Source organism: Thunnus albacares, chromosome 19 (genome assembly GCF_914725855.1).
Source record: "Thunnus albacares chromosome 19, fThuAlb1.1, whole genome shotgun sequence".
In the NCBI taxonomy this organism is placed as follows: Eukaryota; Metazoa; Chordata; class Actinopteri; order Scombriformes; family Scombridae; genus Thunnus; species Thunnus albacares.
Genome location: NC_058124.1, coordinates 174466 through 199091, shown reverse-complemented (window position 1 = coordinate 199091; position 24626 = coordinate 174466). Strand labels below are relative to the sequence as shown.

The 24626-nt window shown below is 40.2% G+C and overlaps 2 protein-coding genes across 2 annotated transcripts; one reads left to right on the top strand and one right to left on the bottom strand.

Annotated features, from left to right (window-relative positions):
• Positions 1 to 3199: 3199 nt before the first annotated feature.
• LOC122970255 (fatty acid-binding protein, heart-like) lies at positions 3200 to 3522 on the top strand. The gene has a single exon (XM_044336358.1). It carries the CDS (start codon positions 3254 to 3256, stop codon positions 3518 to 3520), a length of 267 nt encoding a protein of 88 aa, XP_044192293.1. The 5' UTR covers positions 3200 to 3253; the 3' UTR covers positions 3521 to 3522.
• A 5927-nt stretch (positions 3523 to 9449) lies between these two features.
• tspan13b (tetraspanin 13b) lies at positions 9450 to 23908 on the bottom strand. Its single transcript, XM_044336357.1, has 6 exons — positions 23681 to 23908; positions 20173 to 20340; positions 16839 to 16919; positions 10751 to 10864; positions 10465 to 10575; positions 9450 to 9799 (listed from the first exon to the last, which is right to left on the bottom strand). Exons 1-6 carry the CDS (start codon positions 23741 to 23743, stop codon positions 9725 to 9727), a joined length of 612 nt encoding a protein of 203 aa, XP_044192292.1. The 5' UTR covers positions 23744 to 23908; the 3' UTR covers positions 9450 to 9724.
• Between the last annotated feature and the right edge of the window lie 718 nt (positions 23909 to 24626).

The following is a 24626-nucleotide window of genomic DNA, read 5'->3' as shown; positions in this document are numbered from 1 at the left end:
AAATAAATTTGAAGGTTTAGTGTCTGTATAAAGCATGCTGTTTAAACAGAAGTGTTAAAGCGTTTGAGGGTCCATATTCCCTCAGTGAGGCCTGCAAGGCTTATATGGTTGAACATGATGTTTGTGTTAGGTGGTTAGCCTTTTAACCAAGCATAGGTTTTGGAAGGTTGCTGATAATAGACATACTTTTCAAACAGTTGCGGTACCAATAAATGTGAACATTCTGTATTGAGCTGCCAGACTGCGTTCTACAACTGGTTTGTCAAGGATAGCAAAATGCTAGCAAACTATTAACAGCAGAATAGATAATTACTTAAAATGACTATTTTCTAACTTTCCACATGGTAATTTCAGGGAATTTTATATGTGGTAAATAATATGTATGGAAAGGCAAACACTGGTTTTGTAAGATGTATGTTATTTAATTGAATGAATAGAAAAATACACAAACAGAGGATGTAGTGATGGGTTTGACTACCATGTGGTGTTCTGTCATTTCTTTGCATAAAGCTTGGGACTCTGGTTGGGATCAGGTTTGTTTATTTTCAAATGTGATTTATTAGGAAATTTCTCTCTTTTTCTTTCTTTGATTGTGCCAGTCATGAGTGTCGTGTTACATGTGGATACAGAGGGATAAGGTAAAGAGACAGAGAATATTTAGCGTAATAAGCTAAAAGTCAGTTAAGGAGGAAATAAAACAGGTACAGTCAGATTTAAATGCATGGTTACCAGGCATCCTGCTGGCTGCTACATTCTCTCTTTGATTCTGTTATGTTGCTAGTCGAACCCTTCTCTCTATCTCTCTATCTCTCATGTTTGCTGGCTGTAACTGTTTACAGAAGTTTACAAAATCTCACATTCTCTTGAAATTGGAATTTTTTTGTCCACTCTGGGGCAGTGGAACATGCTGTTAACACATCAGACAGTATCACCTCATAAAGTAGCTATGGTGAATGTGTCAGAAAATAGCTGGCCATTCACACATCCAGCAAACACAGAGTAACACTTGCATTTGGAGTTTGTCACTCTCCTCTTAGCTCTGGTTTGATCTCTGAAGTACTGCTTTACAGGCAAAAATAGAAACTTACATCTCTAATTAGTACTGTTATGTTTCTGTTTGCAGTCTGACTCTGTGTCCCTAGCTGCCATTCTCCACTGGTCCTCCAGAGGCCCTCAGACTTGTCTTCCTTTTTCTTTGGACTGGACTTAGTGTGAGAAAGCTGATTTGAGTTGTGTCTTTAAAAGACTATCTTGCATGATGATTATTTGGGTTGTCTATATTGGTTGGTCTGTCTTTGTTTTCACTCAGGTCTGCACTCGCACAGCATATGCCTCACTGATATAGAGGATTTTGTGTGTTTTGAATGTGCCCTGGGTTACGAATTGTTTGTGATAACTGCATTTGCCATTTGTGTTTCTTTGTGTAATGCTTGAACTTGGTATTGTTTTTTCAATACCAGGATTTTCTTTAGTTTTATCACTGCCTTGCTTTGGTTTTATTCTTGTCTGCTGTCAACCTCATGTTCCTCATGTATTCCTGTTGCCCTGCTCAGCCTGCTTTCTCCTGCTCACCTGTCCTGTGTTTGCCTTGTCAGCCTTGCCCTGTGTTTTGCCCGCCACACCCTCCTAATCACCTTATTACCCAGTCATCATGTTATCTCCTTATTCTGGTCCCTGCTCACCCCAGCTGTGCTTTGTTTTGTTATTAGTCCCCGGTGTGTATATGTCTGTCTGTTCTCTTAGTTATTTGTCAGTCGTTGTCAATGTTTCCGATGTTCCAGCTTGTTCCTTGTTTCTTTCTAGCCTGATACCTGAGCCTTCTGTTAATTATCATAGATAATTATGAATTATGAAATCAAGATATTATTAATATCAATCAATAATTTGGGCACCAACTGTTGGATCTGTGAGGAGCACAGTTGGTTATTAACAATAACTAATTTAATTAATTATAAAATTAATAGAATTATTAATATGAATTAACAAATACGGGGCACCACTCGGAAACCAGGACCAATAACCAAACAAGGTAGTCTCAAAAAAGGAGTTCACCTAGAATGTTAATATCTGAGAGATATCAACATTCAAGGATGAACAAAGACGGGTTGAATTCGAGCTCTGACTCCTTCAGCAATCCAATCAGCCACTTTTCATAATATGTTACACACAATAATGACAAAAGAACTTTTCTTTAAAGATATAACAATGCTCTGATCAATAAACTACTATTCTAAAATCTAATTCTACCAAGCAAATTACAAACAGTTATGTACAGGGTTGAACACATGCAGGGGAATGCATGTGTGTGTGTGAGTGGGTATGTGTGTGTGTGTGTGTGTGTGTGTGCCAAGATGGCAACTTGGCCTGACGTGATGATGTTGTGGGTCTGGGACGCGGACATGACTATGGGAGGAAGTCACGTCATGCGAGAACCGAATGGCAGAAGAGAGGGAATAAGGAGAGAAAGCGATCGTGAGAGGGAGAGAGGCGGTTCCTGTGTCCACAGAGAGCGCACATATGGACAGCAGTCTGTAACACACATCGTCTGGTTTCTGATCAACAAAGCAACTCACTTTCTCACTCACGGCAGCACAAACACAGCAGTAGTCCCGAGCGGGACAAACACAAAACAGTCTAGTGTTGTGAACACAACTAAACAGGCAGCAAACTTAAAATACTCCTCAGAGTAAAGCAGGAAAAATGGACTTGGCGGTCTGTCAACTCACACAACAAACAATAGCAATGAAGCTAAAAATCTAAATGCTAAACAACAGCACTGATGCTGAAAAGAACACACAACTAAGTCTGCCTCTGCCCAGACTTAAGCCTCTTACTTGGTCACTTCAGAAAGCAAGCAGGATGTGTGTAACATCCGTCTCTCTGTCCGGTTCGGTTCCTCAGCTCAGATGCTGACGGTGGCCGTCCTCGCGCTGTCGGTGAATCTCACGGCAAGCTGGCTCTCGGCAGCGTGGCAGAGAAAACAGCAGAGTCGACTCGGTGAGTGAGTTGGCTAGCCTCCTGCCTCTCTATCTCCTCCAAGCCCAGCCCAGTCCCCACGGACACTGTCATCTGGATGAACTGGCCAGACATGGACCCAGCACACATGCTGAAGGAGGTAGAAGACAATTTGTATGCTTTGGAGTGAATTTCTGCCTACCACCAATAGACCTCCAGCATTAAGCAGAAGAATGCAGCTTTTTCTCTGGCATTCAGTGGTTTCTGTGCAGCAGATTAAAACTAAATCTTCACCATCATGGTTGAGCAGTTTGTTGGAAACTGGAAGCTGGCCGCCAGCGAGAACTTCGATGAGTACATGAAGGCAATTGGTGTCGGCTTTGCCACTCGGCAAATGGGCAACATGGTGAAGCCTAACCTGGTGATCAGCGTGGATGATACTGGGTTCATTTCCATGAAGTCTCAGAGTACTTTCAAGACCGCAGAGATCAAGTTCAAACTCAACGAAGAGTTCGACGAGACGACTGCAGATGACCGAAAGACCAAGACCATCTTCATTTTTTAAAATTGGCATGCTCCATCATGAAAAATATTCTGAAGACTTAGGCTGCTGGCACTGTTTTGGCTCTGGCTGGCACCCTGCCCTGTATATTCTGCACTTGACCTGCCATGGTTCTTGCCTGGATCCCCTGTGGTCCCGCGTTCAGATTCTCTGCTCCGCAGTACCACAGAGGTTCCGCTGCCCAGCGCCACAGAGTCTCCGCTGCCCAGCACCACAAAGACTCCAGTTTCCAGGCCAAGCACCAGCCCCAGCAGCCTAGCTACCAGCCTTCTGAGCCCATGTTGCACCAGTCCCAGCCTCTTGTCCCTGCTGATCTGCAGCAACCTCCTGTTCCTGCTGGGCTGCAACAATCTCCTGTTCCTGCTGGGCAGCAGTAATATCCTGTTACTGCTAGTCCACAGCAATCTCCTTTTGAGCTGCAACAGCCTCCTGTTCCTGAACTGCAACAGTAGTCTCCTGTGGCTGTACTTCAGCAGCCTCCTGCCTCCTTGGCTCCTCCTGCTCACCTGCCAGACTCCCAGTCATCAGCTGTGTCGGCTGGTCTCCTCCCAGACCTTCAGAAGTTAGCTGTCTCCACCGATCTCCTCCCAGACCTTCAGGAGTTGGCCATCTCCACTGACCTCCTCCCAGAGCTTCAGCAGTCGGCTGCCTCTGCTGGTGTACTACCAGACTTCCAGTCAACAGTCCCTGCTGTCGCCCAGCTGTTGGCCTCCAGTCTGTCATCTCCGCCAATTCACAGCCGGGCCTCCCAGATCATCAGTCAGCCATCTTCGCCGATGCCAAGCCAGATCTCCAGCTGCCAGCCTCCTGCTCTGCACTCCAGTGGTCTGCTTCTTCTGCACCCTGCCCCAACCTGCAGCTGGATCTTCTGGTGATCTTCCTGGCCTCCAGCTTTATTGCTGTCCTCCAGAGCGGCCCAGGCTTCGTTTCTGACCTCCAGAGCAGCCCAGGCTTCGTTGTCAATCTCCAGAACGGCCCGCACATCTGGTCACCATCCTGAGCAACACTGGCCATCTGAGGTCTCATGCTCTGCCCTTGTTCTGCCCCCAGGACACTTGCCCTTGAATTATCGTGTTGCCTCCTTATTCTGGTCCTTGGTCACCCCAGATGTGCCTTGTTTTGTTATTAATCCCACGTCCCCTTTCTGTTCTCTTAGTCGTTTGTCAGATCGTCATCAATGTTTCTGGTGTTCCAGTTTGTCTATGTCATTTCCTGCTAACCTGTTACCAGTGCCTTTTGTTACCTGACTGCTGAACTCAAAGTAAAGATCTTGAATCATTAATTCTGCCTCAGTCTCAGCATTTGGGTCCAATTGCTCTGCTACCTGTGACATAGTACTATGACATAAGCAAAGTATGATTTTTTTTTCACTGGCCCAGGGTTTCTTCATGCTGCAGTGTGCTCACCACTTACTGCAGACCAATGTTGGAAAGTGACAAAGTACATTTACTTAAGTAATGTACTTAAGTACATTTTCGAGGTACTTGTACTTTACTTGAGTAATTCCATGTGATGCTACTTTATACTTCCACCCCACTACATTTCAGAGGAAAATATTGTACTTCCTACTCTGCTACATTTATTTGACAGCTTTAATTACTTTTCAGATGAAGATGATTTGACACAATTGATTGTATAACAAGCTTTTAAAATACAACACATTGTTAAAGATGAAACCAGTGGTTTCCAATATTTAGACAGGGTCACATTTCAGATATCTATGAGTTGTTAATAGCTCCACCAAATAGTGATATTTCCACCTAAACTTCTCACATGGTTTCATGTCATTAAATGTTCAAATGATCCAATATTTCAATAAAAAAATCAAAGATTAGTGTGTCCAAAAGTCCAAAAACTGAAAACAGATTTGTGTATCAGAACCATTTTTTCTTCTTTTTCAATGGGCGGCTGTGGCTCAGGAGGTAGAGCGGGTCGTCCACTAATCAGAAGAACGGTGGTTTGGTTCCCGGCTCCTCCAGTCCACATGCCGATGTGTCCTTGGGCAAGACACTTAACCCCAAATTGCTCCTGATGACTGTGTCATCAGTGTGTGAATATGTGTGAATGATCAGTTTTCCTCTGATGGGCAGTTTGGGACCTTGCATGGTAGCCCCTGTACCCATTCAGTGTATGAATGTGTGTTAATGGGTGAATGTGATTTGTAGTGCAAAGGCGCTTTGAGTGGTTGGAAAACTAGAGAGGCGCTATACAAGTACAGTCCATTTACCATTCTTTTCTCTCCCATTTATCATCTCACGACCCCTCAGATTTGTCTGGTGACCCTTTGGAGGGCCTGACCCCTAGGTTGGGAACCACTGGACTAAACTAATAGTTAAAGTTACCTCCAGCAGCTACAACAGTAACATGTTGCTTACACACCGATGCTTCAGTGTTTATAATCTAATGATGTCATATATCAGGTGCCTGATTGGCACCTGATTGGCAGCACCCGTGAGCATGGGCCCTGCTACAGTGGTCAGTAGGTGTCCGCTCCAAGAATCCGCATGCCACGTTTGACTCTGGATAGGGTCCGTGCGATAGAGCAACTTCAAGCTGGTGTTCCGCAAAACCAAGTTGCAGTATTATTTGGAGTGAGCCGTAGTACCATCTCCAAAGTGAAGGCCAAGTTCCATGTAAGTTCCTTAATTTTTGTGCTATGTTTATGATATCAGTTGGAGGGACCAAACCACTACTTTTACTGCAATACTTTAACTACATTAAGTTGATAATACTTATGTACTTTTATTGTAGTAGGATTTTTCATGAAGGACTTTTACTTGTAATGGAGTATTTTTACATTACTGTATTGGTACTTTTACTTATGGATCTGAATAATATGTCTATATTATTGATAAGTTTTCCACTACTTACTGCAGACACAAGTGTGCAAGTGAAAAGCATCAACCTGACAGACTTTAGTAAGGGCACAAAAGTTCCCAGAGCACAATTTGCAGAAATGCAATGCATTCTGGGAAGTATGCCAAAAGGCTCACAATCAGGTTCTTGTTCATCTGTTATATGATCAGTTTAGTAAATGCCTGACTGGAATGAATTGTGAGTTTCATTAACCCATGACAATTCAAAGCTGTGGTGGTTATAAATTAAAGCTGATAATGATCAGGTTTCTATGGATCAACATACATTCATCTGTTTTAAGTACTGAAAATGAGTTTCATTCAAATGAGTTGATGAGGAACCTATTCATGGAGCAGGCTGTGTGATCAGCAGTGTGTTGTGTGTGTGTGCGTGTTTATGTGTTTAACATCCTGGATGGGTGGGTCCACACTGCCAGTGCTGAAAGCTTTTTCCTGTTGCTGGGTTACTGAGGCTCAACTAAGATTATTGTCCTGTGTAATGAGCTTCTCAAAGCAGGGAGAGCGTGGCATAAGTTGGTTGGTCAGGACTTCAACCGACATCCTCTTTCTGCTGGGAATCAAATGAGAGTGCAGAGAGAAAGAAATGGTGCTTTGGTTATGACAGAGTGAAACCAGTGTCTTGTAGAATACAGCTGATAAGTAAAGAATAGGTAACACAGGTAACTTTTCAGGCCACACAACTTTCACAAATGTCCATTTATCAACGGCAACATTGACGTAATAGTCTCAAACGCTTCTTTTCACCTGTTGTCCAGATGTTAAAAATACGTTAGAATATAAATTTGTGCAAGTTATTTAAGTACCATTGGGTCAGACAGTAAAAGTCACAGTGCTCAAAGCCACAAAACTTTATATAAATTCTACTCCAGATCCCAAAGTTTCCAAAGATACCAAATCTGTTGTGCTGAATTTGGGGCAAATGTGTCTAAATGATGCACAAGACATCCAGAATATTTCCATTTGGTAGAATAATGCAGCCCTTTGTCTCTGCGGGTTAACTCTGAGTGCTCATCCCACAGTCCAAGGTGTACCCTGCATCTCTCGCCCAGTTTTATCTGGGATGGGGTCTTACTCCCAGTGTCGCTGTTATTTTCTAAAATATCATTGTACTGGAGCATTAATGTCGAACAGAAATTTAAATTCATTTTTGCAGAGAAATTGGTACAAATATTATTGGTGTTTGTTCTGACGTGTTAACATATTTGTTCAGGACTGTAATTACTGATTAGAGGACATTGCAGTTTTATTTTTCAGCAGTGATAGCGCCCCCTACATTAGTGGGATGGGAATTTTTGGCACTCACTGACAATGTCAGAACTAGTAATCTGATTTTCTAGAATTAAGGGATTTTTTTCTTTATTCTAGTGCTATCTTAATCTGATTTCTGTCAGAATGCTGCTGCTCATTTCTAGAAACGTATTGAAACAGGTTAATGTGTAATGGAAACAGGATGAAATCATCTTACTGCACTTTTTTACTTATTTTAAGAAAATAAGACTTTCAAGACTCAACAATTGACAAAAATAATTCTAAATTTTTTTGCAAATCCTTAATAAAAAAAAACCCAAAAACAAAAAACAAAACAAAACAATAAGACAAAGGATTTCTCCTCTTCCTTCAGTGTTTTATTGTAGTTTACAGTACAAAGGCTCAGACAGGTTTACAGAATCATCATTGCAGTTCTCATACACTAGCTTATATTTGCAGAGGAGTCATGCAAAAGGCCAAATACACAGCACACAGCCAGGAGCAAGACAAACTGGTAAACCAGTAAGTAACACACACACACACACACACACACACACACACACACACACACACACACACACACACACTCCCACATAAGCAAAAGCACTTTCTCCTCAAACACAATCATACTTTCAAACATGGTCAGAATAATTTAGTCTGTCAGATCATAATGTAGAGTAGTGGTTGACATTATTGCGTTCAGTGGGACTGACTGTTTTTTGGAACAAACAACAAAGAAAAAAGTCAACATTAGTCAGAGTCAGCATTAGGCAGGCTGCATAAATACTTCAGGAATATACAGCAGACAGCTGCAAACAATAATCCTGCTTTTTACACTCATTAGTGCCCAGTGTAGTATAGCTTCAGTGTGAGACACTTTTCTTTTGTAGTAGATTATCCCGATAAGACGCTTCCAGCTCCAGCAGGAGAGCTGTCACAGTAGCAACATGTTTTCCTTCACATACAACTGAACTGAATTTTCAGAACACACTACACTCTCAAAAACCAAGCACATCACATTATAAGAGCATGACTGCAGCAATCAGTGGAAACACACAGGTCAGACTTGTATTTACAGTTAAAGGGGACCTATTATGTTTTTCCTTAGTTTCAGTCATATATGTAATGTTACAATGTTGGATGTTCATATTAAACATGGCAAAAGTGTCAAAATAATGAGGTAAACGTATGCAGAAGTAATCTCTGTGAGCAAAAAGCACTGGCTTCAGACTGCTCTGAAAACTTGGTTTCTGACGTCTGCTCATGATGGATTTCTTTGTATGGACATCTGCTACACGCACAGTGCACAAGTTCACTGCTCCCCTCTGTTAACATTATGGTGTTTTTCTATTGTTTTGGGGGTACTCACACTGAGCCATGACTCAAGTCGAGCTGTCACACTGTGAGTGTTTTTCAACTACACAGCAGGGCAAAGTAAAATAAGTAGTTCACCTGTTGGAGGTATGCTGGTCGTCTGAAGCTCTTCATCAAACATCATCATCAGTGTGGCTTTCTGCTTGTACTATTCCTCTCTGCATTATTTCTAACTAATCCACTCAACAAAGAGCTCCATATATGTCCATATGTTGTTCTGTCAAGTGGTTTTTAGCGCCACTAACGAAACTCTGCTAATTCGGTGAGGAACATGTTTAATTTCCTGGAAACTTTATCACAATAAAAGTCTCCCGTTATTTAGTCATTTAAAAGCTTTTAATATGAAGCAGTAAGGCAGGAAATATTGGGTTTTCATCAGCAGTAACTTAACATGACTCTGAGGCTGCCCCTTGGCAGGCTTCCTGAAACTGGCCAATCAGAACAGAGAGAGGAGGGATGCCTTAAAGAGACAGGAGCTAAGACTACCTGTTAGTGCAGAGGCTGAACTGAGGGGCTGCAAAAAGGACTGGTATAAGATCAATAAGTTGTTTTTTTTTAACTGTGAATCATGCACAGCTACACTAGTGGAGTCCCAGAATAAAAATATAGAGCTGGAAATGAGCATAACAGGTCCCCTTTAAAGCCCAGAGAAGATCTGTAGAGGTGATGAGGTGCAGGGGGCTGAGAGAGGGCCGAAGCTGGTGTTGTCTCACAGGAAAGCACTGGGGTTCGCTCGGGGATCCTTCTGGTTCCTGTAGTGATACGTGAGCCACACTCCAAGAATCTGACACAAGGACAGAGTGACAATGAACTGATCTATTAACAAGTATTGTGTGCGTATCAAAGACTGATATATGTTATTCCTCTGTGCCGTAGACCTCCATTGTTGTCCAAAAACTATTCAAAACATGTCAATGAGCCACACTGCTGCACTTGATGACATGTTCGTTTATTACCATGAACATACACATTGTAGTTTATTTTGACTATTCACTATTTAGTAGACTATTACTACTAAAACTGTTGCTACTACTGCAACAGATGCTACTGTTGCTGCAACCACTATTTAATCTTACTATTACTACTACTATTACTACTACAACTATTACTATTACTACTGCTACTGCTACTACTGCTACTACTGCTATACTACTTCCTCTTATACTGCTACTGCTACTGATACTACTATTTTATAGTATTACTAATACTGCTACAAATAATACTTCTACTTCTGCTACTGATACTGAACTCTTAAAAGGGCAGATTTACCTTCACAGTTATGGTTATAAAACATCAAATACAGATAAATGACATAAAGTCTACAGAAATGTACGACAGAGATTTATCTTGCTGACTCCCTGCTGCAGGCTGAACAGTCATCTTCAGTCCTGCTGGTGAAACCACTCAGTTTGATTAAAACTGCAGTTAAGTGTAGTTTTGATGGCTCACCTCTGTGAAGCTGAAAAAGAGTCCGATTCCTCCTACAAAGCGGAGAACCTCTCCAGCATGTTCCTGGATCTTACCTGCACATGGCAAACAGGAATGGTTGGGAAAACAGGCCTGCAGGAGAACAGAGACAGAACACTTAGGCAAAACAGGTAAAGGCAGAAGATGACAGGGTTACAGGTTTTTATCATTTCAAACTGCATTTTATTTGTGGTAATATCCCATCAACTTAGAAAGCATCAACCTGTTTTGACATGCTAACATGTAACAGGCAAGAAAACAAACTCACAGCATCACAGGTGGTGTTGGGGTCAACCTGTTTGAAGCCGCAGCAGTTGAGGCTCTTCTCCACATCTCTCTGGGTGCTCTGGGAGTTATTCCAGCCGACCTCCAGCAGGTGATCCTGCAGGCCACGGACAAGGAGGAATGCAGCATGCTTTACAAATCAGTATTCAGCATTCTCACTTTTAGGGTTTTTTAAAGAAATTATTAATGGTGCAAGGCCATAATTTCCACGGTAAATTGCTTTCCAGAATTATATTTTTGCCCCTCTTTGTCTTTTATCCCTGGCTTTTGCCCCTCTGACTACATACAATCTGCCTTGCCTTATTGGTGGAGGTTGGTGGGGCTGTATGCATCCTGAGAAAGGAAGACTGCAATCGCTAGTCAGGGCTGAAAATAGCACCTCCATTTTCTTTGCTTGGCTTTTGGGTAAAAAAAAAAAAATCTATGTTTGATCTATATTGTATTGCATTTAAAATCCTCCTAAAACAAGCTATGACTGAACATTAATCAAAGATGAGGCAGTTAACACAGCAGTCTTTGTTGTGACAATGCAACTCTTTTCTCATCATTAACCAAACAATTAACCACCTCATGCCCTCAACAGGCACTGTTCTCTCCCCAAACACAGGCACCTTAGAAACAGCAGTAAATCCTGACATATATTTGGACTGTTTTTCTCCAGTAGACTTGTCTGAACTAACTTCAATGATTTGTTCAGCTAAACCATCAACCTGTCTCTTAGATCCCATCCCAACTAGGCTGCTTAAGGAAGCCTTACCCTTAGTGAGCACTTCTTTACTAGACATGATCAATCTGTCTTTAGTAACAGGCTATGTACCACAGTCCTTTAAAGTAGCTGTAATTAAACCTCTTCTTAAGAAGCCTACTCTTGATTCAGGTGTTCTAGCCAATTATAGACCTATATCTAACCTTCCATTTCTATCTAAGATCCTTGAGAAAGCAGTCTCTAATCAGTTATGTGACTTTCTACATAACAATAGTTTATTTGAGGATTTTCAGTCAGGATTTAGAGCGCATCATAGCACAGAGACAGCACTAGTGAAAGTCACAAATGACCTCCTAACTGCATCAGACAAATGATTTCTCTCTATACTTGTCCTGTTAGATCTTAGTGCTGCATTCGACACAATTGACCATCAAATCCTTTTGCAGAGACTGGAACATTTAATTGGCATTAAAGGAACTGCATTAAGCTGGTTTAAGTCCTATTTATCAGACCGATTTCAGTTTGTACATGTTAATGATGAATCCTCCGTGAAGGCAAAAGTTAGACATGGAGTTCCACAAGGTTCTGTACTTGGACCAATTCTATTCACCTTATATATGCTTCCTTTAGGTAATATTATTAGGAAACACTCCATAAATTTTCATTGTTACGCAGATGACACCCAATTATATTTATCAATGAAGCCAGATGAAACCAATCAGTTAAACAAACTCCAAGCATGCCTTAATGACATAAAGACCTGGATGACCTGCAATTTTCTACTACTTAATTCAGATAAAACTGAAGTTATTGTGCTTGGCCCTAAACACCTTAGAAACACATTATCTAATGATATAGCTACTCTGGATGGCATTACCCTGGCCTCCAGCACCACCGTAAGGAATCTGAGAGTTATCTTTGATCAGGATATGTCCTTTAACTCCCACATAAATCAAATCTCAAGGACTGCCTTTTTTCACTTATGTAATATCGCAAAAATCAGGCACATCCTGTCCCTAAAAGATGCAGAAAAACTAGTTCACGCATTTGTTACTTCTAGGCTGGATTATTGCAATTCCTTACTATCGGGCTGCCCTAACAAGTCTCTAAAGACTCTCCAGCTGGTCCAGAATGCAGCTGCACGTGTTCTGACTAAAACTAGAAAAAGAGACCACATTTCTCCCATTTTAGCTTCGCTACATTGGCTTCCTGTAAAATCTAAAATAGAATTTAAAATCCTTCTCCTAACTTACAAAGCCCTTAATGGTCAGGCACCATCATATCTTGAAGAGCTCATAATACCGTATTTCCCCACTAGAACACTGCGCTCCCAGTATGCAGGCTTACTGGTGGTCCCTACAGTCTTTAAAAGTAGAATGGGAGGCAGAGCATTCAGCTATCAGGCTCCTCTTCTATGGAACCATCTACCGGATTCAGTCCGGGGTGCAGACACTCTCTCTATGTTTAAGAGTAGGCTTAAAACTTTCCTTTTTGATAAAGCTTATAGTTAGGGCCGACCAGGCTCGCCTTGGATCAGCCCTTAGTTATGCTGCTATAGGCCTAGACTACTGGGGGACTTCCCATGATGCACTGAGCTCCTCTCTCCTCCTCCTCCTCTCCATCTGTATGCATTCATGTAACATCAATGCATGTCACTAACTTTGCTTCTTCCCCGGAGTTCTTTGTGCTTTCTCATCTCACAGAAAAACCTGACTCCCGGGCCGAACCTTCGCGGTCCTTCACAGTCCTGATGGCATCCTTCCCTGTCTATTGATGCTTGTGTTTGTTGTTGTTTGTTGTTGTCATTGTTTTTCTTCTGTCCCCCCTCCCCCTTTCCCTCTCTCTTTCTCTCTCTCAACCCAACCGGTCAAAGCAGATGGCCGCCCACCAAGAGCCGGGGTCTGCTTGAGGTTTCTACCCGTTAAAGGGGAGTTTTTCCTTACCGCTGTCGCCAAGTGCTTGCTCATGGGGGAACTGTTGGGTCTCTGTAAATTAAAGAGTACGGTCTTGACCTGCTCTATGTGAAAAGTGCCTTGAGATGACTTCTGTTGTGATATGGCGCTATATAAATAAAGATTGATTGATTGATTGATTGATATGTCAAGGATATGTAATCATTCCACAAATTAAGCATTATACTTCCTTTTGCTGCAGCCACTCCTCACCCTGCCTTCTACTTCAGTTAGTGATTTCCTACACGACCAAGAATGCCTGTCAACTCCAAGAAAACAACAACATATCCAAGCTAAAAATTAGTTAACAGTGAAGCCAATGTCTAACTTCATTTATTTATATCCTGCAGTAGCCTCAGTGACTAATGACCACCAAAACAAAAATATCTGGTAAACATGACATAGTCACATGATATTTCTGTAACTGTAGGCAAATGAAAGACACATTTCTCTGAGTCGTTACAGGCCTTGTTCAGATGTTCTGAGACATTTGGTCTGGAAATTTGGTCTTCACAGCAGGGACATCCTTAATTAGGTGATAGCTACATCATCTAACGCTGAATAGCCACTGGAGCATATAAAACATGTGATAATGCCCCCACCACTTCTCGCTCATTGCTGTGATTGTGTCAGTGCTCGCAAACTAACAATGTGTAAGTTAGCAACCTATGACATTCTCTGACATTCATGTCTATGTAGTGATGTTGGAGGCAAGGAACTACAATAATGAATTTCTCCTCCACAGATATTTATCCACAGCTGGTAAAGACTTGTTAATTTAAATTAAGCTTTTTTTTTAAAGAAGGGGGTTGAAAGTTGAAAGTCCCCTCAATTCAAATATGTGTCTTTCTTCTTGTTCCTACAGTTGGATGTTTGAGCTTCACTGTAAAGATGTCTGTGCAGAGTTTTACAATAGAAAGCTGTTTTCACATTTATCTGGTTAAGGGGGAAAGTTTCTCTCTGCTCCCTGGAAATCTAAGTTAAAGGGGCAGACTTACGAGCATGATTTGTGACATCACAACTATTTTGGAAGCTGATCCTGGTCCAGCATGCAATGTACACAAATGTAATGTGGAAACTTGAAGCCTCTAGTGCATACACTGAGAATGGACTTTACAGTGAAAAAGGATATATCTTGTATCCAACCATTGACTGTACATAAATATGGATGACACATCTCCACCTCCTACTGCTATGCAAAAGTGAAGCCAAAATATCTTCTTTTTGGGAGCTGCCATCCTGCTTGTGTGACATCATTTGGAGCCATAGTCTGTGCAGTAGAATTGGGAGGCAGGATAGCGGCCCACAGGACATGCACCCTCAGCCGTCTGATGGAGGTTTGAGAGCATCATACCCCTTTTTATATCGTCAAACAACTAATTTAAAAAAACTTGAAAAAATGAGCATGTGAACATACATCAGTGTGATAAGAACTACCAAAAAACCTGACAGAAACCATCTTTAGAAAAAATTTATTTGACATTTTGTGACAAAGTGGGTGAGAATACACCATTTGTCCCTACTTTCACCATCAATGCCACATAGCTTGCAAATTTAACCATGCTTGGTAATTGTTTGTTTAGCCATATGTTTATGATCAATCTGTAACTTGCAGACACATACTATCCCGGGTTTGTTTGTGGTTTGCATTATGTTTGGTTACAGTTCACATACCAGTAACATTTTTGGTTTAAGTAAAACACCGGACAAGTATTGTTAAGTTTAGTTATTGTTTATTGGGTTAAGTCAGCATTTCATAATTTAATCCTATTTTTTCTGTGCTACTTACCATACCCACCATGTGCTCCACAGACAAAAGGAGGAGGCACCCAACAATGGCCTGTATTTATACACTGGGTGACATCATTGGTGATGTCACTGGGTTGGATAATGTGGCGGGGGTGGTAGTTAATTAGGTTAAGTGAGGTATTTACTGTGACTTTGATCAGTTAATGTATGGTTGCAAATGTGTTATATGGTAAGCTATGGTAAAGTGTTTCACCATGGAGGTTGGTAAGATGGAATAACTTTATCTCTGACCTGTTTTAGCAGAGACATGGGATGCACCTGCAGCAATGGTACAGCCCAGATTGACTCTGATGGACTGCTGATGGAAGGGTCTATTTAAGCAGTTGCTTTTTGGCTGTCGGGGGGTTAGAACATCAGTGTGTAGCTATGTGCACATGATGATAAGTTAATATAAGTTCAGTTGATATGAGTTGAGTTTTGATCAGTTAGGCCAAGTTAACTATTTAGTTGTTTTTTTGTTTTGTACATAATTTTTGTTGTTGTTGTTGTTGTTTTGTTACATGTGTAGCATGGTGCCACTTTTTCTTGTAAATAAACCACCTTGTGATACCTGGATAAGGTTTCCTGTGTCTGCCTCCTACCAAGTGACCAGCCACTCCGGTCAGGCTACACCACACATTTACTTTGATTTTTTAGTTTAGCTGTCATGACGTCCATATTTATATACAGTCAATGTGTCCAACAGTTCAACTTTTGAAAATGAAATACATTTGCATATGCATAGATTCTGGAATTTTTAATTAGGAAGAGGGAGTAGATGTCATTTTAAGAATTTCTAACTAGGTTTTGAACTTATTCGTGATAAAAACATATCAGACACAAATATTATTCAAAGCAGTACATTTTTACATGAAAATGAGGGAGAAATTTTCCTCTAAGCTCCGTAGTAATTTTCTCACAAAGGAAAAGTTATCAATAATGTAGTTTCTGGAATCCATGCCATCAAAATTGTAGATACAAACAAAATGAAGTGCTGCAGTCAACATTTTAAACTGTTGGAGACCCACTGCAAGGAAACACGACGTGATAATGCCTCCACCACCTCTCGGTCATTGCTGTAACTGTGCCAGTGATTGCAAGCTAACAATGTATAAGTTTGCAAGTCTATGTAGTGATGTTCTGATTTACACAATGTTTGCTAACAAGCAAGCTACTCGCAGTGTGACAGCAATGGATAGATAAAAAGTCAATGTAAAAATTCAAGTGGATGCACATTTGTTGCAAATGTATGTGTGGAAAAATCCATACTAAGAAACCTAAAAGACTGACAGTGATTCTGCTTCTGTTTTGTTTGATGTGATGTGTATTTTTATATATGCATGGATAACTGGTCAACTTAAACAACAGACAATAGACCAATGCCACTATAAAAAAGTTGCCAGACTATTAACAGGAGGCAAATTTTCTTGTGTTATTTCCATGAATTTGTTCTGCTGGACCGTTTGTGTAGTTTGTGTTAATTTGCCACAAACAGCATTTACACATACAAGATGTTAGCCGAACATCTCGGCCTCTGACTGATCTCACAATTTACCAGGAACTCAAGTTCTTTATCATTTTCCTCCAGACCCATCTCCTTTTGAAACTGCACATTTTCATCTTACCTGTTGCTCTCTGTTGATGGCCAAACAGGCACTGGAGACAGAGAACTGCACGATAAACACCATGAACAGGATGATCATATACTGAGCTTCAATGTCAAGGAACAACAACAAATATACACATCACAAATAGGACAAATAGTCCTGTTGAAAGCAAGTGTTTCTTAAAACACTGTGCATGTGCAGAATAAACTCTGGAGTTAGTAGCTGGACATAGAGCAGTGAGTACTGTCAGTGCTCAGCTTATTACAGTGTGAAATACGATGCTAGTCTGGATCTTATTGCACATGCACACATAAATGGAAAATGGATTTTCCAAAACACTGAGGTGGAAAGAGCATACTGCATTAGATTAAAAGCAGCTTGTGGGCCAATAACATTACATGCAAAGTCATCAAAGAACCCCTTTCTCCTAGAAAAGATCATTCCCACATACACATCTATTCATGTAAATATTCTAAATTATTTGTTTAGTAGAAATTACTTACTTATGATAAAACTATTCTCTTGATCATCATCCAGCTAATTTTGAATGCAGTTAGCAAGAGGACTGACTTGTTAATAAAATTAACTGACTTGTTCGATAAAGTTATTTTAGATTAAACTGCGGTCTTATAATTATAATATTATAATATGGGTTATATAGTTATATATAATTATAATATTTTGAAACAAGGCAACATCTATGAGGGTAAATATGTTGCAAAATGCGAGAGCTTGTAGACTCCATGCGAGAACTTGCAGAACAAAAATCTGAATTTGTTGAATTTTCACTTGTATAAAATATTCACACGTGAGCTGAATTTGAAGTCACAGAAACTAACAAAACATATGAGAGCTTGTAGAAAGAGTGTGAACGTGTATGTTGAAATTTTCACTCAGAAAATATTCATACACCCATGTTCTGAATGTGAAGTCACAGGAAAAATATTCACAAATGTGTAGATTGATATTTACATAATACAATAACAGCTGCAAACTTTTAATCCAACATTTACTCATTTACTTTTTTTACTTGAGTCCATTTTCCGGTACAACGACCAATCAGCCAATCAGACGTAAGTTGCTGGCTGTCCAATCAGTGACCAATTCAAGAGCTTGTAATCACCAAGTTGTTGTACTGGAAAAAGGACTCAAGTAAAAAAAAAAAAAAAATGGAGTAAATGTTGGATTACAGGCTTGTAGCTGTCATTGTATTTATGTAAATATCAATCTACACATTTCTGAATGTTTTCTATGTGACTTCACATTCAGAACATGGGTGTGTGAAAATATACAAGTTCACATTTTTTCTACAAGCTCTCATGTGTTTTGTTTTTCTCTGACTTCAAATTCTGCTCACATGTGTAAATATTTTATACAAGTGAAAATGTAAACATATGAGTTCAGATTTTTGTTCTACAAGTTCTCACGTCTCTAATCAGTTATGTGACTTTCTACATAACAATAGTTTATTTGAGGATTTTCAGTCAGGATTTAGAGCGCATCATAGCACAGAGACAGCACTGGTGAAAGTCACAAATGACCTCCTAACTGCCTCGGACAAAGGATTTGTCTCTATACTTGTCCTGTTAGATCTTAGTGCTGCATTCGACACAATCGACCATCAAATCCTTTTGCAGGCTGGTTTAAGTCCTATTTATCAGACCGATCAGTTTGTACATGTTAATGATGAATCTTCCGTGAAGGCAAGGGTTAGACACGGAGTTCCACAAGGTTCTGTACTTGGACCAATTCTATTCACCTTGTATATGCTTCCTTTAGGTAATATTATTAGGAAACACTCCATAAATTTTGATTGTTATGCAGATGACACCCAATTATATTTATCAATGAAGCCAGATGAAACCAATCAGTTAAACAAACTCCAAGCATGCCTTAAGGACATAAAGACCTGGATGACCTGCAATATTCTACTACTTAATTCAGATAAAACTGAAGTTATTGTGCTTGGCCCTAAACACCTTAGAAACACATTATCTAATGATATAGCTACTCTGGATGGCATTACCCTGGCCTCCAGCACCACTGTAAGGAATCTGAGAATTATCTTTGATCAGGATATGTCCTTTAACTCCCACATAAATCAAATCTCAAGGACTGCCTTTTTTCACTTATGTAATATCGCAAAAATCAGGCACATCCTGTCCCTAAAAGATGCAGAAAAACTAGTTCACGCATTTGTTACTTCTAGGCTGGATTATTGCAATTCCTTACTATCGGGCTGCCCTAACAAGTCTCTAAAGACTCTCCAGCTGGTCCAGAATGCAGCTGCACGTGTATTGACTAAACTAGAAAAAGAGATCACATTTCTCCCATTTTAGCTTCGCTACATTGGCTTCCTGTAAAATCTAGAATAGAATTTAAAATCCTTCTCCTAACTTACAAAGCCCTTAATGGTCAGGCACCATCATATCTTGAAGAGCTCATAATACCATATTATCCCACTAGAACACTGCGCTCCCAGCATGCAGGCTTACTGGTGGTTCCTACAGTCTTTAAAAGTAGAATGGGAGGCAGAGCCTTCAGCTATCAGGCTCCTCTTCTATGGAACCACCTACCAGATTCGGTCCGGGGTGCAGACACCCTCTCTATGTTTAAGAGTAGGCTTAAAACTTTCCTTTTTGACAAAGCTTATAGTTAGGGCCGACCAGGCTCACCTTGGATCAGCCCTTAGTTATGCTGCTATAGGCCTAGACTGCTGGGGGACTTCCCATGATGCACTGAGCTCCTCTCTCCTCCTCCTCCTCTCCATCTGTATGCATTCATGTAACATCAATGCATGTCACTAACTTTGCTTCTTCCCCGGAGTTTTTTGTGCTTTCCCATCTCTCAGGAAATCCTGGGTTCTGGGCCGAGCCTTCGCGGTCCTTCACAGTCCTGATGGCATCCTTCCCTGGCTATTGATGCTTATACTTATTGTTATTGTTATGATTGTTGTTCTTCTGTCCCCCCCTCCCCCTTTCCCTCTCTCTTTCTCTCTCTCAACCCAACTGGTCAAAGCAGATTGCCGCCCACCAAGAGCCAGGTTCTGCTTGAGGTTTCTACCCATTAAAGGGGAGTTTTTCCTTACCGCTGTTGCCAAGTGCTTGCTCATGGGGGAATTGCTGGGTCTCTGTAAATTAAGGAGTATGGTCTTGACCTGCTCTATGTGAAAAGTGCCTTGAGATGACTTTTGTTGTGATATGGCGCTATATAAATAAAAATTGATTGATTGATTGATATTCTACAATTTCTCACAAGTCTACATGCTTTCCCATTTTGCAACATATTTACCTTCATAAATACCATCTTATATATGCTCTAACAAGCAGCAGTGAAGCCGAGTGAAGGATACGAAGAAGAGCAGGACCTGGTGGTGCTTCATGGCCCCGATGAGGCCTGCCAGGGCCACGAAGAAGAGGAAAACTCCAACACCAATGACGCCTCCCACCACCTGGAAACTGGACACCAGACCGAACCACTTCCCCCATGCTGCGATGCCTATCATCAGCAGACTCACCATCTACAGGACAGACATACAGTCTGAGTCTGAATGCTATCAGAAGATTCAGGCATGATTTGTAATAAATGTAAACCTTAATTTTAAAGGGACACTCCACCAAACTGAAACATCAAAGTTTACTAAGTTTACTAAGCTTATAACAATTAATGTCTAAGATGTAGACATACTAACATAATGATGTTATAATGATGTTATCAGTTCATTCAGATTTGGCTTGTAGAATTGAAATCTTTAACAGAAAACCTGCATTACAAACTGGGGCTTTCAGTTTGGGCATTCACCAGGCAGAGAGGATCTGATGAAAAGGTTCAACTGAGCTGCATCATGGGAATTGTAGGATCCAGCATATTTGGAGCAATTGGTGACCAATTTAAGGGACTAGTCAGGATATCTTGGCTTTTGCTGCTTTGAATTTGACCATTTCTTTTTAAATCCATCACTTGCAACTTAATGGAAGTACAGTACTTAACTGTTGAAATAAAATGGTACATGGTACTCATTTTGGGAAATATGCTTCCTCGGTGAGCATTAGATGAGAAGATTGATATTAATCAATCTCATGTCAGTGTGTTGTGAATGGAGCTAGAACCAGGAGTTCAAAAACACACCTCCAAAGCTCAATTATTAACAAGTTGTGTCTCTTTTGTTTAAACAGGGCCTATTATGCTCATTTCAGCTCTAAATTTTTATTTTTGGACTCCAATAGAGTAGCTCTGCATGATTCAAAGTTCAAAAAACTCCTTATTTATCTTATACTGGCCCTTTATGCAGCCCCTCAATATACACAGTTTCTCTTACACTCCATTTTAGCTCCTGTCTCTCTGTCGAAACAAGGACATATTGAGCTATTTGGAGCTATTTGTTCAGCGGATCAGTTAGAAATAACGCAGGGAGGACTAGTACAAGCAGAAACAGCCACATTGAGATGTTTTATGAGAGCTGCAAACAAACAGTACACCTCCAACAGGTAAACTACTTATTTTACTTTGCTGTGCTGTGTAATGGCGTCGTGGCTTGGCATAACTACTCCCGGAGCAGAGCAGCAAACTCCTGTGCTGTGCATGTAGCAGATCTCCATATAAAGAAATCCATCACAAACTGATGTTATTCCAGGCTGAAAGTAGAAAAAACCATTGGAAACCGAGTGTTCAGAGCAGTCTGAAGCTGCTGCTTTTTGCTCACAGGGATTACTGCTACATATGTTTACCTCGTTATTTGACACGTCAGCCACTTTTAACATGAACATCCAACATTGTGACATTATATACATGTCTGAAAATTAGGAAAAGCATGATACATCCCCTTTACTCTGTATGCAAACAGAAAAGTAAAAATTACAATTTGTGTTTTTTTCAAAAACGTGCTGCACAGCCATGCTGTTTCCTTGTTTCCAGTCTTTGCTAAGCTAAGCTAATCACCTCCCTGCTCTAGCTCTTTATTAAACATACAGACATGAGATCCAAGTACAAATGTAAAGCCTTAGTCAGTGACTTCTATTTTTTTTATGCTGGATTTTTACTTGTAAAAGAATGTTTTTGCAGTTGTGCTGCTAAATACATTTTCCATCACTAACTATATTTAGTTAATTGACAGAAAATATATGGGCATTCCCAAGTTACAGCTTCTAAACTGTGAGGATTTTTGATGATTTCCATTGTTTTGTGTAAGAGGTAACTTTCAATTTTTGGTTGGACAAAACAAGCCACTTCAGGTTTTTCTTGAAGGACCTTTCTGAGGAGGTTGAGGTCCTTCAGCATCTGCCAGACAATGCTGAGGATGTTTTTTTGAGCCCGTGGTGACCAGTGCTTTCCTGTTTACTGTTGCGTGCCGGGACAGTAGGTTGAGGGTAGTGGACGCCAACAGACTCAACAAACTGGTGAGCTGGAATCTCACTGGACTCTCGGGTGGTGGTGTCAGAGAGGAGGATGCTGTCCAAGTTATGTGTCAGACACTCTTAGTCAATAGACTGGCCCTCGGATAGTTTATTTATAATTTAGATTTTCAACTGTGTCATACTGACTTAACAGTACAATATATTTTTAATATATTATAATATTAATTTAATAAAAACAGTACAACTGTGCAATACTCTGGTGTATATTTATACTGCATTAATACTACATTTATACTGTATATTTCAACTAATATGTCTTATTTACACTATTATTGCATTTTAACACATTTATAGATCCCATTTCTCAGCATTATTATTTATACTGTTGTTATACGTAACATACTACAACATATTGTAGTATGATGCACACACACACACACACACACACACACACACACACACACACACATTTAAATTTCTTACTTTTCACTTTTCTTTTCCAATTACATATTATAGCATAATGCATAACTGTAACATGACCCAATTTTCTCCCAGGGATCAATAAAGTATTTCTGATTCTTATTAGGAAGTTCTTTTTTTTAAGATAATGTTCTTTAAATTAAAATCAAGAACATAATCAGGCAGATTCATTGATAATGAAAATAATGGTTAGTTGCAGTATCAACAGTTAGTGTTGTCAAACTAAATGTTGACTGATGGGTTTTTGAACTTAAATGGTTTTAAATGACAGATCTCTTTTCCACAAATGCATGCATTGCTCTAAAGAGAGTGTCAGTGCTCCAGGTGAAAGTTCCTTACCTGCATGCTTCTGACTCACTCAGGAGTCTGTGTGTCAATGTCCACATAGACAGCTGTATGACATAATAATAAAGCTCCCTTTGAACCCTGGACACAATCATACAGCAGATAAAAACTAATTCAGCTGTTTGTCTTCCTGCTGATGTTTCATGCTTACAGGTTTTGGAAGGGTTGAAACTGATAAAGTGAAGCTAACTATAGATAATATACAACTAAGGTTTCTATGAACAGGCATTATGAAGTGTTGGAACCTGTAGGGGTCATAAACATGCCTTTAGTAGAAGTTTAGAAACCAGTCATGATAAGAGCTATCAGAGATTGCAGGCTAAGCTTTAACAGACAGGACGTCCTCTGCAATGTCAGAAAAAGGGTGGTGGGAGGAAACGACACTTAAATGTCTTAACAGCTGGACTCCACCTGAAAAAGAAACCAGGCAGACTTTTAAACGCGTTACTTCTCATTTGTTTTATCTGATGATGATGGGCACACTGAGCATCTGATCCCAGATCAGGTACCACAGTGAATAATTGATTAAAGCAGCGTCTGAGCAGTGTTGCATACTGCAGGACGTTTCCCTCACTGTATTTCCACTCTGACAGGACAGAAAAAGCACTGCGTCTATAGGTAAAAACGGTATAGTATAATAGTATAATAATCCATATGGAACATTTCGCTGCGCATACTCACCACATAGAGGATGTTGAGTGCGCACAGGGAGTGTTTAGAGCAGGTGAATCCAGCGCAGCCCATCTTGGTCAATAAATAAATAAACCCTTGAATACAGGGGTTAACTCAATATATCTGCTCCAAAATTAGATCCACAGCAACAAAAAGCCCGCCCAAGCAATAATTCCGCTTCCCCAATGGAATAGATGGTCACCCAGCAGCAGGTCCAACCTAAAAAGAACGGAGCTCGATGCATCAATTGAAAACAGTAAGGGAGGAGCACAGAGGAAGTCAGACATCAGGTCTTCAACATAAAAGCGGGCACTTTTTTTTTTTATTTTTTGAATTCAAAAAGTGAATCTGACTGCTTGAAAATATGGCAGAGCATTACTGCCACCATGATGTAATAAAAACATAATGAACGTTTTTAATTTTTTTTTCTTTTTCAAAATGTAATCCTTTATTTAAACAAGTAGTCTCATTGGGATTTGGATCTTTTTCAAGAGAGACTTGTGTACTAGAATAGACATATACAGTTTAAGCATGGGCACAGACACACACACACACGTTTGACATTATCTTCCCATTAAGAAAAGCAATTAGCAAATACTTGTAATACAAATAAATAACATACAATGCTGCTCTTTCTGTTTGTTAATGAGGGCCACCCAACCTTTTTATTAAGAAGCAGTGATGAGTGGGGAATTTATCACCTGTGATGAAGTGCAGTTCAGTATGAGTCAAGAGGCTTCGAGGTGTAGGGAGAAGCTTCATATCATATAATGTCACTCTAATCAAGTGCAGACATAACTGTGTATTGTAAAATGGCCTTCTAACTAGCAGAAAAGAAATATGATTTATTTATATCCCAAAATCCAGAAAAAAGTTACTGTACTCTCATATCATTATATGAAATATAGTCATTATGACACACCAATTAAACTTGTTAGAACAATATTTTTCTCAT

What these genes read in the sequence shown, in the direction of transcription:
- LOC122970255 (XM_044336358.1), top strand. Translation starts at nt 3,254, where the DNA reads ATGGTTGAGCAGTTTGTTGGAAACTGGAAGCTGGCCGCCAGCGAGAAC.
- tspan13b (XM_044336357.1), bottom strand. Translation starts at nt 23,743, where the DNA reads ATGGGCTGCGCTGGATTCACCTGCTCTAAACACTCCCTGTGCGCACTC. An exon ending in CCATCAACAGAGAGCAACAG is followed by an intron (nt 10,865 to 16,838) that starts GTAAGATGAAAA and finishes CGTGGCCTGCAG; the next exon opens with GATCACCTGCTGGAGGTCGG. An exon ending in CCAACACCACCTGTGATGCT is followed by an intron (nt 10,576 to 10,750) that starts GTGAGTTTGTTT and finishes GTTCTCCTGCAG; the next exon opens with GCCTGTTTTCCCAACCATTC.